Source organism: Harpia harpyja, chromosome 11 (genome assembly GCF_026419915.1).
Source record: "Harpia harpyja isolate bHarHar1 chromosome 11, bHarHar1 primary haplotype, whole genome shotgun sequence".
Classification (NCBI taxonomy): Eukaryota; Metazoa; Chordata; class Aves; order Accipitriformes; family Accipitridae; genus Harpia; species Harpia harpyja.
In genome coordinates, this window is record NC_068950.1 from 666,518 (window position 1) to 687,698 (window position 21,181).

At 56.5% G+C, this 21,181-nt stretch overlaps 2 protein-coding genes and 1 non-coding gene across 3 annotated transcripts; 1 reads left to right on the plus strand and 2 right to left on the minus strand.

The window, feature by feature from the left end:
- Positions 1-285: 285 nt before the first annotated feature.
- Positions 286-10,645, minus strand: MED16 (mediator complex subunit 16). Its single transcript, XM_052801652.1, has 15 exons — positions 10,524-10,645; positions 9,897-10,089; positions 9,370-9,477; positions 8,995-9,164; positions 7,654-8,085; positions 6,643-6,748; positions 5,816-5,971; positions 5,240-5,451; positions 4,769-4,975; positions 4,115-4,325; positions 3,779-3,912; positions 3,188-3,380; positions 2,719-2,935; positions 2,247-2,330; positions 286-1,125 (listed from the first exon to the last, which is right to left on the minus strand). The coding sequence occupies exons 2-15, from the start codon at positions 10,030-10,032 to the stop codon at positions 999-1,001; spliced, it is 2,493 nt and encodes an 830-aa protein (XP_052657612.1). The 5' UTR covers positions 10,033-10,089; positions 10,524-10,645; the 3' UTR covers positions 286-998.
- Positions 10,646-10,916: 271 nt separating this feature from the next.
- LOC128148646 (U6 spliceosomal RNA) lies at positions 10,917-11,023 on the plus strand. Its single transcript, XR_008237340.1, has one exon. It is a non-coding gene; the product is annotated as a U6 spliceosomal RNA (small nuclear RNA).
- Positions 11,024-11,616: 593 nt separating this feature from the next.
- R3HDM4 (R3H domain containing 4) lies at positions 11,617-21,134 on the minus strand. Its single transcript, XM_052801743.1, has 8 exons — positions 20,995-21,134; positions 17,396-17,550; positions 17,100-17,218; positions 15,889-16,012; positions 15,291-15,376; positions 13,895-13,980; positions 13,381-13,436; positions 11,617-12,606 (listed from the first exon to the last, which is right to left on the minus strand). Exons 1-8 carry the CDS (start codon positions 21,036-21,038, stop codon positions 12,503-12,505), a joined length of 774 nt encoding a protein of 257 aa, XP_052657703.1. The 5' UTR covers positions 21,039-21,134; the 3' UTR covers positions 11,617-12,502.
- Positions 21,135-21,181: the final 47 nt, after the last annotated feature.

The window sequence follows — 21,181 nt, forward strand, 5'->3', positions numbered from 1 at the left end:
TCCTCAAACATGCTGAAGTGTCCGGCTTTGTCTGAAGCTGGAGACTTAGAACAATCCTAATGACTTGATGTTTTCTCCTCTTGTGTCCATAATAACCTGACAGAAGCCTGAAAACACTAATTTCCCCTTCCAATTTTGCAAATGATAGCAGCTCCTTTCCTAATAGAGAAGCAATTAACTGGGCTTTCCCGCTTCTCTTCTGTTCGTGCATCAACTGTCCTGGCCACGTGCTGTGCAGCCAAAGTCACATGAAAGACCACTGAAGTTTTGAAAACAAATCAAACATTCTGTACAAAATTAAGGGAACTTTTATTTACAAATGAGCTCCTGGTTCAGTGAGAGGCAGAGGGGTTTGCTCCAGGCAGCAACACTCTCGTGTTCCCGCTCCTCCGCAGGGGGAAGAAATTGCTCTGTTAAAACACAAATAGCTACGATGGCAAAGTCTCTCATCAGAGGGGCGAGTTTACTCAAAGGATGGAGAAGTGCAGGGCAACAGGGAGTAACCAGCCCATGCTGCACCTCCCAAGCAGCCTGTAGCAAAGGATGAGCATGAGGTACCGCGTATTTGCTCCCCTTTCCCTGGGGACTTTGCCTGTTTACCCTCACCCACCACCCATGACCACTCTCTGCCCAGGCAAGGGCTTACGCCGAGGCCCAGCCGCTCCGCCTGCTCAGCCCAGAGCCACAAAGGCAGCAGGGCTCTCCCCTCCCAGGCCCCTGGCCCCGGCTGACACTGACAGGGAAACCTCTGGCATTCCCTTCTATCTCTTCCCTGCAAAAGAAGCAGAGCTCCCTCCCCTCTTTAGGGCAGAAAGATCAACGCAAGAAAAGCTGCAGCTGCTCGGCACGGTCTCACAGGCAGCATCAGGGCGATGCTTTCGGAGAGCTCAGGAGAAGAGCTGCCATTCCTTTGTCCCAAACACCTCCAAGGAAGGAAGCCCCGAGCGGCTCTTCTGCTTGGCGCCTGCTGTTCCCTCTGTGCCCCACAGAAGGTGCGCTCACGAATAGCTGAGGGGCATCCTCCTCCACAGACCCCCACACAAACAGTTTTTGATCCAGCGCTGCTCCCACTGTTTCACCGCTGTGACTTTGTTTGGTGATTTCAGCATCGTAACACAGCCACACCTGGAAAGAAACAGAGAGGTGCAGCCAGGCCCAGGAGAGGCAGAAGCCCAGGAAAAAAGCCAGCACTACTGTGGCATCTGTATGGATCACACAGGGAGCAAGGAATCTGAGGAGGAAACCGGCTTTTGTCATTTGCAGGTGATGTTTGTGAGCACTAAAAACCAGCTGAAACCATGTGAGCAATTATCTTAAATGAAGAGAGGTTATCTTGGAACAGAAGGCTGTCTTCAAGACAACAGCTCCCAGCTGCTATTTATACATAAAACAGCAGACAGTCATCTTGTAAAAATGATCTGCTACAGAGACTTTCTATTAAAACCAGTAATTAAAGCTAATTCAATCACATCATTAGATGGATGTTTGCTCCCCACACCATTATTTTGAAATCCAGGCTCTTTTGTGAGGGTGGATGAAGAGGACAGCGCAAAGGGACTTAAAATGCAAGCTTAGTTTGAAAGATGACCCAAAAATGGCACCATGGATACTGTGATTATTTCCTCTCACCAGCTCCTCTCCAAGAACACAGGTAGTTTTATTTAAAGACCAGACCTGCAAAACAAGCTGGGGATCTCTCATCACTAATAAAGACTCCTACAGGCCAAATTCTGGTCTCTGTTTACCTGCGCAGCCTGACTGCTCTCAGATTTTTCTGTTAAGGCAGTATCATATTTATTCTGTGACGCACAACTCAGCCCTTGGATGAAACGCAGCTCAATCACTGGCAATGACAGATGTAGCTAATTCTCACAGAGTTGGGGTTACTTTGCGCCAGGCAAAGTAATCAGATTTTTAATCTAACAGCCATGCAGCAGTGATGCAGCAGCAGCTATTTCGAGTCAGCAAGGCTGCTCTTCAACAAGCATTTTAAGGATCTCAGTCTTCCAGGTTAGGGATGCCTTAAACACAACCACAAATGCTTTCTTCCAATGCAGGGGGTAGTGCCATACACCAAAAGCCTTATTATAGAAGCAGCATTTCCTCCTGCAGACACAATTAACATGAAATGTTACTGGGATACCAGCTAGGATTGTAAACAGAGACTGAAAGAGCTTTTGAATGACAAGAGCAGTTTGAGTTTCTGCCAGGACCTCCTCTGCACTGATTACGCTTGCATCGCTTACCTGGTACACGACTTGCATTCCTCTGTTGGGTATGCTCCTAAATGAAGCCTCCTCAGATGATCAATTTTGGGCTGACCAGGTGCCCTGGGGAAGAAAAAGAATAGCAACTTTTCTAGAATGTCACTTTCTAAAAGCTGTTTCCAGGACAGTGAGCTGCATTTCAGCAGCCAACATGATGCAGGCTTTGGCTACCTAGTCCATCGAGTGCCATGGGATTCAAGGCATCACAAACTAACGTTTTTTTTCCCCTCCATTTGCCATCTCTTTTCAATACTTTAGATCCCCGGCCCATTGCAAGTTAAGAAATGAATTCAAGCAGAGAGGACAAACTGCTCTTGGGTCACACCAGCAAGTGGACGAGCCAAAAAACGCAGGTGTCCCAAACCCACTGACCTCTCAGAGCTGGAGAGATCCCAAAGCCTCCCGACACCCTCTTCTCACCACACCACCTATACATTTTGGGTCTCTGTACCTGACAAAGGCATCAAACTGGGAAGAGACAGTGTGACCAACGAGCCCAGGAGCTTTCCCAAACTGCAGCCGAACAAGCTGTTTGTTCTGCAGCTTGCTGATAATGCCATCGTTGATAGGCAACCAGTCAATATTGGGAATGAGCAACTGGCTGGGGAGGAGGCAACATTCATCTATCAGGGTATCATCTGGCTCAGTTATGTGATTTTCCTCACGACCTGCATGGAAAATGAAGCAAAGAGAGAGAACCAGTGTGATCCTTAGATTTCTCATTTAGAGACCAAGAGAACCGCATGCAGTTTCCTCCTCCATCCGCCAACACAGCACAGAAAACAATAAACTTGGCAGCTGTACTTGCCCTTTCTACACGCTATGGACCCACTCAGAAGTTACTCCCTGCAATTATTCCTTTCATGACAATCCACATTAAGGACGGATTCTTTTGTTCAGGGAAACTGGCAAATACTTACAGCACAGCCAGAGTTTAGTTAGGAGCCTGAAGAGGAGGGACATGCTGTCCTGGGTGTCAGAGGTTGCTGTGTAGACAGGGAGGCAGCTTGGCTTCAACAGTCCCCAAATACGGATCACCACCATCAGCTCCCTGAACATGCCCAAGGACGCTCCGTCTCGCAGAAAGCTGTGTCCCGGCCGCACAGGGGAGCCCTGCAGAGGGAAAACCAGCTGAGATTGGGACTTACACGCAGCCTGCCGGACCCACTGGTCCATTTTCAGACAACACCTTTTTTCAAGCACTACACAGCCTGTGGCACTCACTGCCAGAGGATGCCGTGGAGGTCAGAGGCATACAAAGATTCATCAAAAGTGGAAACAAGTCATGCAGCTACTGAGCCTGCTTCTCTGAATGCAGCTGCCAGTCGCTACAGCACCGATGCCCAGATGGGCACAGAAAGGACCATTTTGTATTTCTGCTGTTTCTTATACTCTTCTCCCAAGTGTCTGTTTCAATAGGAACACCAGGGTTGCATGCGACTTGGCTAAAGCTACTTGAACACTGCAGACAGGTTTTTTTTTTTTCTCCTCTCAGGACCCCAGGGTCTCACCTGGTTAGGAAGACTGGCCAGCAGATAGAGCACAAAATCTCCCACCCACTGGATAAGCTGCTGCAGGGACTGCAACGTGGTCATGTCCAGGACAAATTCTTCTGTCTTCAGGTTAATCATCACCTTGTCAATGTCTGAAACAGAAGCAAGACATCTGCTGGCTCAGGAAGATGACAGATCTGAACTTCATCCCCTGTCCCTGCAGTGCCAAGAGGGGTCACCCTCCTCTTCCTCAAACCCAGGGAGTTACTGTGAGACTGTGACACTTTATATCAAACCTAAAAGGGGATACAAAACACTCAGAATGCAGTGCCAGATGCTACAAGCAATCCCTACCTATATCTGTGATCTTGGAGCAGATCTCGGTGAGTCGGTCCCCAGGACTCTTGTCTGGGGTGTTCAGGAAGTGCGGGCGTAGCAGTGATTTTAAGGTGCAGCTAATGGCAATCAGGAACAGCTTCGCATGGTAGTCACACACACGGGCTATTGTGCTGGAGGAGAGCTTGCAGAGAGATGCCTTCATGGCAACAATGCGCGTGGAGAGAACCTGATTGACAGAGAGACACCATGAAAAATACATAAGTAAAGGCAGAATTAGAATAAGCTCATTAAAGCAAGCTGCTTTATTCTCTACTCTCCGTTTCTGCCACATGAATGACAGGAATAGTGAATACTGTTCTGTGCACGTGAATACTGTTCTGTGCATGTACAAACAGTGCTACTGTTCCCAGAATCTCTGCCAAAAATAGACATTACCATCTCACCAGAAGTTTCCAACAGGTAGAGAGCCATTAGTGAAAATGAACACTGCTGAAATGGAGGTTCTTCACGCCTCAAGTACTGCTTGAGCATTCAGAGCCAGCACAGACAGGTAGGTAGTGCTGTCTGTCTTCTGAGCACTGGCAATTACTACTCCCTCCTCCCAGTCACTGAGACCCCTCCACATGGCCACCCTCTGCAGAAAGCCAGGGAGCTTCTGCTCCTGCTGACCTGCTGCAGGGCTGCATTCTGGCGCATATACTCTTCGTGCAGCTTCTCCACCAGGTTTTGGACCATGTTAGGTTGGACATGGAGCAGGATGTCCCACCAGTCGTAGCCAGTCACCATGCAATACTCCAACAGGAACAGCAAGTGACGAAGGGACATGTTCATGTCCAGCACGTGGCCCATGGAGGGGGAGATGCGAAGCATGCTCAGCTGAAGAGAGAAGGCAAAGGAAAACCTGTATCAAGAACTCGCTTGAAAACATTCCACAAAGCTACAACACAACACAGGCCAACTGCAGCTCATTCCTGACCCAGCGACAGAAGTCCTGCAGTAACAAGATGCATCCCTTCTTGCTTAACATGGATCACGCAGCTGGATGTAACATTCCCAGCATTTTCCCGAGTGATCCACTGCCACTTAGAGAGAGCCTGGATGAGAACAGCTCACCCCTGCACCCATAACAGAGCACAATACCTTCCCATGACTATCAATGCCAGCCAAGGCCAGAGACGTCCAGGAGAGCTGCATGGCTTTGAAGTGAACCAGGGGTCCAGCAGTTCGCTGCCTTTTGATAGTCTGCTCGTCCACTGGGCGCTGGGAGGAAGAGCCATAGAAGACGGCCATCATTTGCAAGGACAGGCGATGAACAATGTGAACACTGCCATCGTGAAAAGCCAAAGCCAGACCTGGGGAGAGAAGGCAACCAAGGGCTGAGCAAGCGACTCCTCCCAGTATAACCCAGACGTTGCCCAGAGAAGCAGCCACCACTGAAAGCCCATGTGGCAACAAGACAGCACCCAAAAGGCTGTGGGCTCGCAGGCACGTTTGTATCTTGAGGCCATGTCAGCGTTTCACAGAGATACACTTCTTTCCATGGAAATGAAATGAAATGGGATGGCCAGGAAGATAGCATGTCTTTGACAGTTTTCCTATCAGCATTTCATATGGTTTGCTCCACATTCTTACTTCAGCTACAGTTCAGAAGTTGAGGAAGGTAAAGTTTCAGGTAAAAGCTACATATTTAGGAGAAAGACAATAGAAACTCCTTACCCAATCCAGGGAAGAATTTGGTGTCATTCGCCACCTTCAGATCAGTATTGGTCAGGGAGATTGGCAACTTCGGCAGAGCCACAGCTGAAACCCGATCCAAGTCATTGGTGGCAGAAAGAATCCGCCATTTCAGTATCATGGGTTGCTTGTCTCCAACTGTGAAAGATAGGTAAGTGAGACATCTCTCCCCAAACAGATCAGCAAATACACCCCCCCAATTTCTGCCCACACTCCCCAGCTAAGTGGGATTACAGATCAGGCACTGACTATTTGTTCATTCTACCAGACCAGTATATTTCCCTCATATTTCCCTATTTTTTTTTCTGAATTCTACAAACAACAACTTGTTTTGCTAAATCTCTTTTGATGGAAGGCTCTGCTGGTGGTGATTAAAAAAATCCTTATGTACAATAATCCTTTATATTTCACTGGAACAAACTGCATGGATTTGATTTTTTTTTAATATCTGAAATGAGGTGGAAAAAACATGCAGACTGGATAGCTTAATTAAACTAGCTTTGCTGCACAGTCTTTCTCCTTTAGAAGGCTCAGCTCGCTCGGTTCTCAGCGGGAAGAGCAGTTGCACAGCATAACACAGAAAATGTCTTTTATTGAGTGAAAGTAACAATCAAACCACTTCCTGGAAACCAGCAATTTTTTGCCTAAGATGCAAACAGATGGAATAAAGCATGTGACTGAGAACACCTGAAAAATAAATATGGGACTCTAGATAATCCCATATATGTGATAACAGATTTGAGAACCTGTCTTGCATTTTTACTTAGACCATGCTCCTATTTTTAAGAGTATCTGGTGCAGAAACTCACCCACAGGAGAGATTTGCTGAAAAATATTATTGACTGGCAAACCCTCTTTCCGCAGAGACCAGCACTCCACGATGCTGCTGTTCTGGTTGGAAGCACAAAGCAACACCTGCAAACAGAAACCCATACTGCAACCACATGCACAAACTTTACACTAGGGAAAGACACTAACCTGTTGCATTTTCCACCCCTCCCTCTCCCCTGTATTTTGAGGGTCCTTCTCCCAATAGTTTATACAATTCTCTGCTTTTCACTAGTGGAATATCAGCAATACATAATGGTGAAGTCCCTAGCTCCAGCTAGAAGGAAAGAGGCAGAACTGCCATGTGTCGTCACAGCCTCTCCACATCACAAACGATCTCTCGCAAGCCTGTGACCTGCCGATGCCATTCATACACACCACAAACTAAACGTAAAGGAAAGGGCAGGAACTGAACTGACTTTGAAGCCAGAGCAGAAATTGTGTTCTCCAAGGTACTCTGTCCTAACCAGAGGAGAGAGAAGAGAGGTTAGGCTTCATTGAATCACTTAGCTTTCCAGAATCGTATTATCAATCCCCTGGCAAATAGAGTTAAGCTACTAAATTAAGTCACGCAGATCAAGAGCTCTAAGTGTTCTGGAGAGGGGCTGCTTTGAAGCTGAGACCTAAAGATGAAAGACTTCACATCCCAGAACCTCCCGGACAGCCCAGCAGAGCTCCCCTAACAACCAGTGCCAGATCCGGAAAATGAACAAAGCAAAGCATAATCAGGCTAACGAAGGACAGGGCTTTTCATACTGCTTTTTCACGAACTGGAGGGCTCAGCCATTACACTCCCAGACCTTTTAAGTGCAGCCTGCTTGACAGTGAAGCTGAACTAGCGGCACTTCCAGAAAGAGCAGCTAGAAACACAAAGGGCATTGCAGGACAGGATCCTTCACCTCCAGGGCCATGTGGGGAAGCCAAAGGTGGAGCAAATAGCTATTTCCTGGCTATTCATTTAACTCCTACTTGCTTTAACAGCAGATGCTCACCTGCTCTGACATGTCCCGAGCAAGGAATTTCAGGTGAGTGATTGCTGGGTATTTGTCTTTGCGGGCAGGGTCCGTGGTACAGCGCATGAAGAGGGAAGGCAGGATTTCAGTGTCTATTTTGCACTTCTCATTCACCACACTGACACAGACTTTGTAGAACTGGACAGGGGAGGTGCTGCTGCCATCCGACGTGGCCACCACAATGTTCCCCCCACCGGTGAAGGCGACATCTGCCAAGGCAACGCGGCAGCGGAGGCGGCACAGGCTCTCTGTGGACGTCAGCACCTGCCCGTTGGGCTTGAGGAGAGAGACCGTCACCAGCCCACTGATGGTCACAGCAATCCAGCCCTCCATGGGCTTCCCACCAAACAACGTCAGCGATGGAGAGAACTTGACCCTGGAAAACTTCTCACCAAAGTTCGATGCTCCAGACTGTGAACAAAGGTCAACAACACAACAACATTTGCACCCCATACCCGCAGTGCGCTCACAACTGCAGAGCAATCCTCGTTAAGTCACTGCAGCACGGTCTGCAGAGTTGAACAGAGTCCGATGAGGGCACCGAGCTCACACACCCAACTCAGCTACGTGACCCTGGAGAGGCCCCTTTGCCCCTGCGCCAGTGTCAGCCGTGCGGGTGGCAGCAGGAACACACCAGCCCCTCAGCAAAGCTCTCCGAGCACCCCAGACACAGAGCTTCGACCTCACTTATGTGGACTGAACCTGGAAGACCAACACCCCCTCTCCCTTTCTGTGGCCAAATCCAGCTCCGACACCAACCCGCTGCACAACCCTTTACATCCCTGTGCCTCAGGTTCTCCAGTACTAAAGAGAGGGAAAGGCTTTTCTCTGTGGGAGACCCCAACAGTTAATGTTTAAAAAAAACATAAGTAGGTAACTTCTACTTGGCAGACTTGCTCTTTTTGAGTCTGACAGAATTAGATGCATTTCTAAACAAGCAGCTTATCTCCATACGCATATGGTTCCCCTTCCCAAATCCCTGGATCAAACCTCAGGACCTCGAACACGTTTCTTCTGAATTACTACTGGTAGGTAAAGAAATGCTTTTATCTCTATTTTACAGCCAAGGAAATTGAAGCACCAGACTAAAGAAGACATGTTTAAAGCGCCAAGAGAAACAAGGCATCCAACCCCTGTTGAAATTCAGCAGGAACTAGGAACCTGACTTTTCTTTTTGACTGGAAAAATACCCCTACTCAACTTGCCCAAGGCCACAGAGGAAGCCCAGAGCAGAGAAACACAGACAGGGGTTTCCAAAGTCCTTTGCTAATGACCCGAGCCAGTCTTCCTGACCGGATCTCCTGCAGAGCTGGGACAAACCTTTTCCACGTGCAGAGCCAGCTTCACTCCATTGTGCAGCCAGGACAGGGCCACAACCGGGTCCCCTTCCACCATACTGCCCACGGTGTTCTCCCAGCTGTTGGCCAAGTGATCGGTCATGCTCCAGCACTTGATGTGGCCGTCTGCATCTGCCGAGAGCAGCCTGGAGCCTATGACAACGGCACCTTGTAAGAACCAGGGGGTACAGCCAAAAAATCAACCGAGAAATCAAACCACCCCAGCGCAGTTCGAATGGAGACAACCAAGGCTGTGAAGCGATGGACAAACTCACGACGAACCCTATCCCATTGTTTTAGGAAGCGCACGCACATTAGTGGTGGGACACAGGCTTAACGAGAAGGGATCCAAGCTCACCTGACTGATCCCACTCCAAACAAGTGATGACTTCAGTGTGGCCAGAGTTAATGGAATACACGTCCCACGGATGCTCAGTGTCAATGATATGGACCATATGGGTGAGATCTACACGAAAAGAGAAGTGAATCACTGTCCCTCGTTACCAGCTACGCAGCCAGCATTTCTAAACCCACAGAGCCTCAGCTGATGCAGGGGAAGACATAAAGTATTTTCCATCAAGCAATTTTGGGAAGGGTAATAACTGTGCTTGGCAACTCAGGTGAGGTACCAGATCCCAACACAGAGCTTGCCCTGGTTTAGCAAAGTGGGAACCGCTCCCCAGCGAACAAAACAGCCGTTAAATCTAAAGAATGCAAGGAAAAGAAAGAGCACAAGTTTCTTGTGTTGATTAGTGCAGGTGAGAGATTTCAGGGTCAGAGCAGAGCACAGGCCACCCGGCCCAGTGGTTCCTGACGACCGGACTTGCCTAAACACATTGTGAGTTTCCAGGAGACGTTACCCAACCTTCCACCAGCGCGCCGTACCTTTCTCCTCCTCATTTTTGAGGTCTGTGGTGAAAGCGATGAGGTTCCGGCAGGACCACGCGCACACTAAGGGAATGGAAGGGCAGTGGTTGCTTTTCGGCTTTTTCTCCCACTCGCAGACATATGCCAAGTCCATCGCGCCGCTGGCCAAGCCCCGGGACCCCACAGAGAGGGGAAAGGTGCTCACTCCTCCCTGGAAGCAAGAAACAGCCAATGCCACAAGTCACAGGCCGCAGGGGGAGGACCGGTTACACCGGCCCTGCCACAGAGACCCCCAGCACCCGGGCGGGGAAAGGGCATCAGCCCCCCGCTCCCGAGGGGCAAGCGGGGACCCCGCCCCCGGGTGTGTTTGTGCGTGTGTAGGGGAGCCCCAGGACGCGGGTGGGGACAAACCCCGCACCGGGAGAGGCCCGGGGGCGGGAGGGCGGCCTGTCCCTCACGGCGGGGGGGAAACCGGGCCTGCCGCAGGGAGGAGGCCGGCCGGCCGAGGCGGGGGGGGGAAGCAGAGGGGTGCTGCCCGCCGGGGTACCGGCCCCACAGCGGGTGGCGGAGCGGGGGACACCGCGCCCGGCCCCTCACGGAGGGGGGGGGGGGGTGTCACACCGGGGCGGGAGCGGCCCCACTCACCGGCCCGCACCGCCTCCCGCCGCGCACGAGGACCCCGCCCCGCCCCAGCGGGCTGCCCGCCGCACGCCTGCGCCCCGCCCCGCGCACTCAGGCACCGCTGCGGACACCCCGCGCAGGAGGCCCTGAGCTCGGGGGAGGGGGCGGGTGCGCGCCAGTCAGTGGCTTCAATTTGCATGTAGGACTACCCAGAAGACAGCGGGGCAGCGAGAGGAAAAAAAGCCTGGGGATTTGGGAGATTTTGGTGAAGCTGAAGCGAAGTGAGGTGTTCGGGGATCAGACAGTCTGGGGGGGGGGGGCACAACGTGTGTATCCCTGAGGAGAACCATAATCGCCCTATCCTTATAATATCTGCATTCTTGAACGTTAAATAGCTTCGGGGGGGTACAGTGTATCGTGCTCGCTTCGGCAGCACATATACTAAAATTGGAACGATACAGAGAAGATTAGCATGGCCCCTGCGCAAGGATGACACGCAAATTCGTGAAGCGTTCCATATTTTTGCGACCAGTCCGCACCCGCCTTTTGCGGGCGGTACCAGAGAGATCCCCCCACCACGCGACCTCCCCCCCACCCGCGTCCCCTTCCCCACGCAGACACACAGCCGGAGTGTGGGAGCACCGTGGTTTATTGTTCCTGAACGCCGCCCCTGCCGGAGCCACGCAAGCAAATGAGGCGCAAGGGCGTGCTGGGGGCTCCCCCCTGCCCTGCGGGGACAGCCCTGGGGGCCCCCTCGGTTAATGGCGGCCAGTGTCTTCAGGGCAGGGAGCCCGGAGCCAGAGCAACCAGCAAACACCCCCAGCAGGCACCCAGGGGCTGGGAGTGCTGCCGCAACAGGCAGAGACAGTCCCAGAGGGGGGGTCCAACACCTCCGGGGGTCCCCTGCACGGCCCCGGCAGCGTCAGGGGCCAAGCCAGAGCAGGACCCCCACCCGCAGGGCTCCTCAGCTGCGATGAACCCCTGCGAGCAGCCCTTGACACGTGGGGGACCCAGGGAGACCCACAAACGGCAGCCGTGGGTAAGCAGTGAGCACACAGGGCCCTGGTAGGCCAGGCTGCACGCCTCCAGCACACACACAAGTAAATATATACACACACACACAATAAAAAACACAGGTTATATTACATTTAAAAACAGCCCGGGGCCCTGTGGTGCAGGCAGGTCCGCGTGCCGCAGGCTGGTGCGCGAGGTAGGGAACAGGGCGCTGCCGAAACACCAGCGGGATGAGAGCACCCAGGAGCTCGGAGTGGAGAACTCCCCACTCCGCACCCTGCCCGAGGGGGTCGGCAGGGGCTGAGCCCCCCCCCCAAAATACCCCAGCAGGGGCGGCAGGGCTGTGGGTGCTGGACAAAGCGCCGTCCCCCCAGGAACGCGACGGCCCCGAGGCTCTTCCGCTCGCTCAGTGTTTGCTCAGCAGCCGCGAGGAGCTGTTTCACCACAGAAGAATCTGGACCAAAATCACCCCACGAGCGGCAGTGCCAGAGGTGGGTTTGGCCCAGCCCGATTATTTTTAAAAGCACCTGGGCTATAAATAGACACACAAACAGTTCCAGGGAGAGCAGCTCCGGCCGGGAAGCAGCACTGCAACTCGGGGAACAGGGCGAGCACGGCAGATAGGCACCTGCTGCACCCACGCCTCGAGCCCAGGGATATCTGGCAGGGCCACGCGGCCGGCTGCCCCGCGGGAGTGAGTCCCGGCATCCCGAGGGGAGCGCGGCGCTGCCCCGCGAGCCGGCCGGGCGCAGCCGTGAGCCCCCCGGCTCCGCACCATCAAGCGCCTGCCCCTGGAGAAGGGGAAGGGACGAGCCCCCCAAGGAGGGCACGGAGCGGGGCGAGCTGGTCCGCGCTGCAGCCCGCTCGGGCAAGGGGAGAGGTGGGCAGCAGGGCAGACCTGAGGGGTCGGCGGGGCTGGGAGAGGTCAGGAGCAGATGAAGGAAGCCTTCAGCGCACCAAGCGAGGGGCAGGGGCGTCCCTCGGGGGTATCAGCTCATCTGCCCCAGGTAGTCTGAGAGCAGGAGCTCGGGGGGCAGGAAGACGCGGTGCTTGTTGCTCACTTTCATTTGACGTTTCCCTTCGATGTTTGAACCTGGGGGTGAGAGGGAGCAGTTAGCACACCCCTGTCCCCCCCGCTGTGGGTCCCAAACATCATGTTCCCAGCCCAGCTGCCTCCCCTCCTCCCTGCGGCTCACAGCGAGCACCGGTTCCCCCATGCTCTGCAAAGAAGGCAACCGTCCCCCCCATCCCCAGCCCCCTCCACGCGTCCCTGCCTGCACGGGCTCCACTTTGCATCATTAGCGCTCTCATGCTGTTTTCCACAAGCAGCTGCTAATGAAACGCTCAGCAGCAAAGACTCCTCCACGGGGACAGAGCCTGGTGCCTCTCCTGCCCTGCCTTGGCAACAAGACCTTCTAGGGAAACCCATGGGCAGGGTGCAGGCACGGCCACTCTCTGTGGGAGGAGGCAGCAGCCGCAGGAGAGGGAGCCCCGCGAGCAGCCTCTTGCTTTGGGCCACCCAAACCCAGAACCAGGAGGAGAAGTGGCAGCACTGCTGTGAATGAGAGATCCCCAGGCAGAGCTGGGCCTGGCCATCAGCCTGGCCGCTGGGCTTCAGCCCCTGGCAGCGGCTGATGTTGCCCACCCGCCACCAGTGCTGGCAAAGCGGTGTGACCACAGCCAAGGCTCCCGAGAGAGCTTTGGGCAGCAGAGGCAGGAGAGCAGGGTTATCTGTGAGCCGCAGCACAAGGTGGGGCCGGGAGGAGGAAGGGAGGAAGAGGCTGAGCTGGAGAGGAGAGATAGCGATAAAGAGAAGGGAAAAACAAAAACAAAAGCAAAAACAAACAGGCAAACATGAGGCTCTTACTGGCAGAGACGAGGTCCATGTACTGGCAGAGAGCGTGGAGCAGGAGTCGCTCGAAGCTGGGGGAGATGGGGGACAGGGTTAGAGCCGACGTGTCTCAGACCAGCATCTCCTGAGTATTGCCAGGCCCTCGTTCCTCCCACAGACCCACGGATCAGAGACAGGGAGCACAAAGTGCTACAAGCCCCTGTGCAGGGATCCCCCAGTGCAACCCTCCCCTGGGAGCTCCACAGGGGCCAGGCCAGGCGAACGTCCCCAGAAGGACACCCGAGCCTGGCCGAGGGGTCTCCTTTGCTCCCAGAGCCCCTCTGCAGCCCGGGGCAGCTCTGGGGCACAGACTGGGGCACAGGGAACCCAGGCGGAGCAGCGTGCGTGCACGGCAGCTGGCTCAGGCCATGGTGAACCAGGAACCCCCGCACGCAGGGCGAGCATGGCTCGGGACCCCGGCCCCCACCAGCCCCTGCTCCGTGGGGCAGGAGCGGTGACAACCTGCAGAGCCCGAGGAGGGGGGAAATACCTGTTGTCCATCAGTGCCGTGTAGACGGAGTGAGGGGTGACGGAGAAGAAGGCCAGCAGCTCCTCCTCCAGGCCCTCCAGCGTCCCCTGCAAGGAGAAGCAGGGGCTGTCAGCAAGGAGGGTAGCAGTGGCCGGACCCTGCTCAGACCCTGCAGCAACAGGCAAGGGGAGCCGGCGCTCACCGGGTGTGCCACAATGTGGGCAAAGCCACCTGCCCCATACAGCTCTGCACCGCTCGCAGCGCCCGCGTTTTGCCTTTGAGGAGCTGCTGCCCCAGCCGGGGCCAGGCAGAGCCACAGGCGCTTTGTGAGCACAACCGCCTTTTCCCCGCCACGTCTGCACAGCCCCAGCACGACGGGGCCCCCAACTCCCGAGGAGTTATCGCCAGCAGCTCCCAGGCAAGTCATCTGGATGCGAGACAGCAAGAAGGCACAAGGAAAGGAGACAGCTCCCCTCTCCAACCCCCAAGGCGGGGAAGAATCCGGACCCTGCCAACTCCGTACTTTGCGTGCCAAGGGCTGGCATTGTCCCTTATGTTCAGAGCGGCAGCAGCCAGGAAAGCCTCATGCCTCACATCTCCTTTTCTCCTGACAGGCAAAGATCAGCTCGATGCAGCTCTCCAGAGCACCATGACCCCAGAGACAAGCTGCAGAAGCAAGTCTCATTTGAGAACAAATTGAGCAGAAGCCAGCGGGCAGGAGGAGCTGAGGCTGCTTTTAGAGACTCTAATTAGAGCAAGGAAAACAAACAGAGCAGGAAAACAGCACCATTGAGAAGAGGGAGCAGGGAGCCAGGCGCCCCCGGGGCCCAGGAGAGCAAGTGTCTGGGCAGGCAGCACGGCACCAGCACCGGGGCCACGCGTGGCAGCTCGGCTCCCCAAGCCAGGCGGCACAAGGCCACGCTTGCATCTCCATTCAGGCTTAATTGTCTGCTCAGCAGTTTATGCAGTTTTACCCCTTTCAAAATGCATTTGAGTTTTTCCAAACAGCCTTGTATGGAGTGCTCTGAAGACCCCAAAGGCTCCACTGCTGCCCCTGTGGGCAAACATGCCAGGTTTCCCCTGTCACCTGCTGCTCATCAAGCAGAGACTGGGAAACAACGACAGAAAAGTGTCCTGTAACTACCAGAAAAATCTGAACTGAGCCAGGAAAACCTATCTGCACAGGGAGCTGAATGTCTGTTTGCAATCAGCCACCGCTGCAGAGGTCATACGAGAACTGCAGCACGTTCCTCAGGAGCCCATCTGAAATTCGGCACTTGTCTGGCTCAGTGCCCGCACGCGAGACCAGGGGACAGCCCTTGGGACGCGGCTCCAGATGAAACTGCATGTGGGGCACTGGCAGCTGGAGCCCTGCCTGCCCCAGCCCCACCGCCCCCCCCAGTAGCCCCCAGCTCACCATGGGGATCCGGCCCCGCTTCAGGGTGGAGCGCAGGCGGCGGCTGATGCGCTGGAAGCACTCCTTGGGCGTGTAGGCAGGGTGCTCTGGAGCCAACAGAGAGAAGACAGAAGGGACTTGGACACAGCTCACATCCCCAGCACGCGCGGGACGGCTCTGGCTGCAGCCGCACGGCATCACCTCTTGGAAGGAGCCCAACGTCCCCCTAACCACCCTGGAGGACCCCCGCTGGCCACCTCCTCCGCTCCTGGACCTGCGCAAAGTAAGCCCCAGACCAGCAAAACTGTCCCCAGCCAAGGAGTGTTTGGAGGGTGCTGAGATGTAGGGGTTTACAATCGGGGGACGGCTGCTTTGCCCGCTGCCCCAGCCACTCCTGACTCCCATGAACCCTCCTGGGTCCATGGGGGGGTCTGCTGGGCATACCCCCCCCCCCCCCCCGCTGCAGCACCCGAAGGGTCCGCTTCGTCATCCTCTGGCCCCACCACAAGCGGACAGGGCAGGGAGCAGGATGCAGCCCTTGGGGAAGAGCACCCTTCCCAAAACACATGCAAGGGAGGAAAGGGAGAGGCTCTCCCCACCCAGCATCCCCTCCCAGCACCTTTCCACTTGTCTTCATTCTTGATGGGCAGCTTCCTCTTGTGCTTCTTCCTGGCCTCCTCCTCCAGGTAGAGCAGGACTCGCTCTTGCTCTTCTCCCGACCGGTTCATGAAGTCGTTCCAGATCTGACAACACAAGCCACCGGGCCCCACTGCAGAGGTCTCCAGGGAGCAGCCGGCAGTGCACAGCCACCCTCGGAGCCTCCTCCTCACCCACCCGTCCCCAGGAAGAGCCCAGGCAGAGCAGGAACAGCAGCTCGGAGAGGGGAACAAATGGGGCTGGGCTGCGACACTGCCCCAGCCAGCATGGAGGCAGACCATGGCAGACACAAGCTGCAGCAATGACGACCTTTCTCCCTGTCTCTCCAGCTCCTGATCATCCACTACAGCTTGTAACAACCGCTTTGGGAGGAGATGCAGATTTAACACTCGGAGCCAACAGACAAAGGTGGTTTTTTAATGGTTACTGGAGTCCAAGTGCTGACACAAGAGCCCATGCGTGCAATCCAGTCTCAAACCCAGGTCTACATCAGGCTTCCTAAGCCTGGCTTGAATGAGCGAGAGAAGAGCTCTGCAGAGCCAAGAGCGCACACACAGACCATGCAGGTTGCTCTGCAGCCAAAGCCCTGAGCATCAAACAGGAGAGAAATCGAGTTTCAAAACACCCAGTTACAGGGCCAGTATCGCAACACCGGCTGGGCAGCGTGAAGCAACAGAGGGGGTTTGGCAAGGGGCCTGTTTCGGAGGAAGTGCTGCAGCTCACCCAGCGTTAGTCACTCCGCAGGTACAACGCTGTGTGTTGGAGCACTTGGCAGCGCTCTGGGTGCTGCCAGGGGCAGCAGCAGCCTCCATTAATCTGTCCTGGCCAGGCTCCGAGCAGAACCCAGCCCTCGCACCGCACATTTGTGCGGATCCTCCGCAAGAGGATCTGCCTGGAGATCCCCCACCCCACAGGCTGCAAGACCAGGGGCCCTGGGACATGACCTGCCCCCAGCACACATGGCAGCAGCCAGGCACCAGGCGCACAGGGCGCACAGATACCAGCCCCGACTCCAACACCAGGCAGGAGCTAGGGCACAGCAGCTCAGGCTGGGGAGGCAGAGGGCTCCTCGGGTCAGAGGAACGAGGTACGGACACCATGTACGGCCAGAACTGCGTGTGCCGTGCCAGGGCCTCCCCAGCGAGCCCCGAGCAGGCGGGCGGCTGCGCCTACCTCCACGTAGGTCTCGTTGTTACAAGCCTCGGTGAAGATGCTCGGAGTGGCAGAGTGGGCGAGCTCTCCCTCGTCGCTCCCACATTCGTCTCGCTCGAGAAGTGTCATCAGGTAGCGAGCTGAGGGGGAAGAGCAAAGCCCCTGAGAGGGGAGGCAGCGCCTTCAGAGAAGCCCTGCGCCCCCCGCAACCCCCCACTTGCCACACATCAGAGAGTTGAGGGGCAGTGGCTCCCTGCCCTGGGGAAGAGACCCAGCCCGAGAGGAGTCAGCACTCGGAGCCTGCCCCGGATCCTTACTGTTCTCCAGCCTCTGCAGACTCTTGCGCCCCTTGGCCCTGGGGGTGAGGTCTGAGTTGCGGATGGCCTTGTTGATATAATACTGCTTTCGCTTGGAGGGGGAGAACCTCTTGGATGGGGAGTCCTCCAGCGGGGGCAGGCAGTCCTCGATCCTCCTGCAGGGACACACAGCAGAAGGGACTGAGCTCACCCAAGACCCCCAGGGCCTGAGGCAGCCACAGCAGCGCGAGGACGGGGAGCTGCACGGGGAGAGCCCACGGCGGGGATGATGGGGAAGAGCATCAGCCATCAGCATTAGTGCAATAGGCACCGCATCCTCCTCCACGGGGCCCTGTGCCCCTCCGGTCACAGCTAACAGCCTCATGGCATGCTATGCTGCTGAACCATGGCTTGCTCCAAGGACTTGGTCTGTTTAAAGCAGCTGCGCATTAGCAACTAGACGTTCTGGGTAATTAACTCCAGCAGCACGCAAGGCAAAATGAAGGGATTCATTTCTGCAGAGGCAGAGGCTGGGGAGGGACCCCAAGGTGTCCCACGCAGCCAGACACCCGCCGCACCTTGTGTTTGCCATCACCCAACCAGAGCGTGCTGCTGGAGCCGCCGGCACCGTCCTGTCACGCAGACGCCGCAGCGATCGGCAATGGGCTCTATCATCCGATCCCCAAAGGCAGCGGTAACGCCTGCCCTGACCATATCATTACTGGCTGGGCCAGCTCTTCCCTCCAGACCATTACGCTGCTGTGGCTGCTCCCCACCACTCTCCCAGAGCTGGACGCTCCCCTACCCCAGCAAGGGCTGGTCTTGCTGGTTCTCCATCCTCCGGAGATGTGGCCAGCATGCAGCACCTGCACAGCATGAGCCGGTGGGGTCCAGAGCAGACACCGGCTGCCCCAGCACCACCCAGAGCGGGCAATGGGCAGTGAGCTGGCCGGCCCCAGCAGCAGGAGCCTTCACTGCCATAAAGCTACAGCCCCTGGGAGAAAGACTGCACCGCTGCCAGGTACACCCAAGGGTGTTTGGCTTCTGTTAATAACAATTCAATGGTCAGGGCATTAGTTAGACACATGCACAATTTAGAAACAACGATAGAACTTAAGACGATTTCATGTGAAAATTAAACCAAATGATGAGCGAGAAGCTCACTGGGCACTTAACGCAACCGCTTTGGTTTCAAAGTTCACTAAAACTCCGCCAAAGACAGGAAGTTTCACTATCTTTTCGCTTGTTCTTTGCCCACTTGCTGAGGTCTCTGCATCGCAGCTTCCCCTCCGGTTTGTGTGGGTTTCCTTTAGCACAGCAGAAGGTGGGCAAGAAAACCAACACCACCAAAACAAACCACGCACACACGACCGTAGGGGCTGGGCTGGAAGGGGAGCAGCAAGGCTGACTGCTGCTCTCCCTGCCATGGCAGCACCACGGTCTCGCCGCCCCTTCTGCAGGCCTGTGCTCCCACCAGGCACAGCTGTCCCCACTGTGTCCCCTCCTTTCCACTGCCCTGGGGCTCAGGGGAGACCCGGCACCGCAATCAGGTGCTGGCACAGCCGTCCTCAGCAGCCAAGGCAGAGCGGGCTGCACCATCCGATTATGGCCCGCCAGGCTGGGAAGGCAGCCAGCTGCTTACCCATGCCAAAGTCTTGATTTTTTTATTTTCCCTTCCCCTGGATGGAGGCAGTGATGGGGCCTCTGCTGCTGGGGGTGGGGGGACAGACAACCTCTCCCCCTTCCAGCTGGAGAGAAAACATTGGCAGAGGTGGCCTTGGAAGAAATAAAAGGGACGCACGTATCCCTGGCGATGACTAACAGGCAGGGTGGGGAACTGTAACCTAAGCTGCAAACAGAGAGCGACCAGGGCTCATGGATCAAGTTTTGATACAAAGGTGGTTCAAAAAAAAAATAATAGAGGGAGTCACCTTACCGCCAGCCCCAGTTCAGAGGTTTGAGTACACAGAGCTTGGCAGCTGTGAGCCTGGCACTGCCAGGAGCCATCAGGGCTCACTGGCACGGCCCCAGGGTGGCTGCACCACAGAAAAAGCCCTTCAAAGAGAAAGAGTCCAAGGCAACGCACAGTAAATATTTACCCTGTTTTCACAGATGGGGGGAACCCTAAATCAGGGTAGTGGGACAACGAGGAGCGCTCATCGTCCAGCCTCCATTGCAGGGGAGGAAAAAAAGATGTTAAAAACAGCTATGCAAGTGTCACCAGGGTGGGAGCACCCCCAGTGCTGCCAGGACCCCCTGCTCCCACCGCAGGGACCCCCTGCCCTGCAACAAGGCTCGGGCCTCGGGACAGGCGCAGCCCCAGCTCCTCGGCAGCAGAACGGGCTGCCAAGCCGCACAGGCCTCTCGCTCCCCGAATCCTCCAGGGCCGTTTGCGGCGGTGCCGAAGCTGCCCGGCGTGTGCTCGCGGGTCTGGCACCCCGCCTCGACGCCCTGCGCTGCCACGTCCGCCATTCAGCCCTGCCGCCTCTGCCCGCCGGCCCTCGGCAGAGCTGCAGCATTCATTTCCAACCGGGGAGACTCACAGGTGACAGTGACCTTAGGCCTGTGCCAGCAGAGCCAGGCTTTACAGCGTCGGGTGCCCAGCCAGGAGTGAGCAGCTGGTCTCGGACGAGCTCCGCTTTCAGTCCTTTATCGGTAACTTCAGCGTCGGGATCCCTTCCCGTGCAAGCCGCAGCTCGAGGTCCCGGCAGAGCTCGTTCCCCGGGGACCGGAGCAAACACCGACCCCACGGAGACGAACTCCGCAGCTCCCCGAGCATCTCATTTCCAGGCAAGAAACAAGAAGCCCCTTGCTCCCTACCAGGAGATTTTTAACCAGTTCCTCTTATTTACCGTTTAGCAAGTGGGACATGGCACTGACACTCGAAGCAAAGCCACCGCAGCCAGACGGGACTGCTGCATTGGTGAACAGAAGACCCCCGCCCCGGCCGGAGCCGGCCCGCAGGCTGCTCGGCAGCCCGGTCCCGGTCCCTCCGTTATCCCAGGCCGGGAGCGGTGGTCTCGGGGCTCCGCTCTCAGGGCCAGCGACCCCCAGCCCACTCGGGGCTCCCCCCGCGGGGGGGGACGGGGAGCAGCCCCGGCCCACGGGCCGAGCGGGAAGCCCACCGGGCCCGGCTCACCCCACGGCACATCGTCTCTCCGCTCCCGGTGTGCCCGGGGAGCACCCGTGACCTTCCACGGGGTAAACATTAATTAGCCCATTAACCTAATCACGGCCTCCTGCCTCTGACACAGCCGCCTCCGGGTCCAGGCGCTTTCCTGCTCCAGGTCGGTGGGGCAAAAGCTCTCCCGGGGCAGCGCACCCGCCTCCTCCCGCCACCCCCCCCCCCCCGGCCCCGCTTTTCGGGGGTCCCCACCGGAGGCGCGGAGCCCCCCCCCACGCCGGCGGGGCGAGGAACCCACGGCGGGGGGGGGACGGACACCGGCGGGTCCTGGGGGCGGGAGGGGAGACAGGGACGGAGCCGCGGCCACACTGACGGCCCGGAGGGAGGACGGAGGCCGCAACCGGGCCCACGGGAGACCCCTCACGGCCCCGCGGCAAGGGCCCGACAGGCCCACAGCCGCCCCACGGCCCGCCCAGGCCCCGGGCCCCGCACTCACGGGTAGGGCTCCTCAGGGCCCGCGCCGCCCCGCAGCACCACCATGGCCCCCGCTCGGCCCGGGCCGGCACGGGCGGCGGCACCGGGACCGCCGCGTCCCCCGTAGGAAGTGGCGTCAGAGGGGCGGGGCCGCGGGGAGCCCCGCCCCGGGGTGCCAAGGGAGGCGGGGTTACGGGGGAGGGTGGGGT

Coding starts and splice junctions, on each gene's coding strand:
- MED16 (XM_052801652.1), bottom strand. CDS start 10,032: ATGGACTTGGCATATGTCTGCGAGTGGGAGAAAAAGCCGAAAAGCAAC. Junction 4,976..5,239: donor GCATTGATAGTCATGGGAAG/GTATTGTGCTCT, acceptor TTCTCTCTTCAG/CTGAGCATGCTTCGCATCTC. Junction 4,326..4,768: donor AGAATGCAGCCCTGCAGCAG/GTCAGCAGGAGC, acceptor TCTGTCAATCAG/GTTCTCTCCACGCGCATTGT.
- R3HDM4 (XM_052801743.1), bottom strand. CDS start 21,038: ATGGTGGTGCTGCGGGGCGGCGCGGGCCCTGAGGAGCCCTACCC. Junction 16,013..17,099: donor ACAACGAGACCTACGTGGAG/GTAGGCGCAGCC, acceptor TTGTGTTGTCAG/ATCTGGAACGACTTCATGAA. Junction 13,437..13,894: donor ACGGCACTGATGGACAACAG/GTATTTCCCCCC, acceptor CATCTCCCCCAG/CTTCGAGCGACTCCTGCTCC.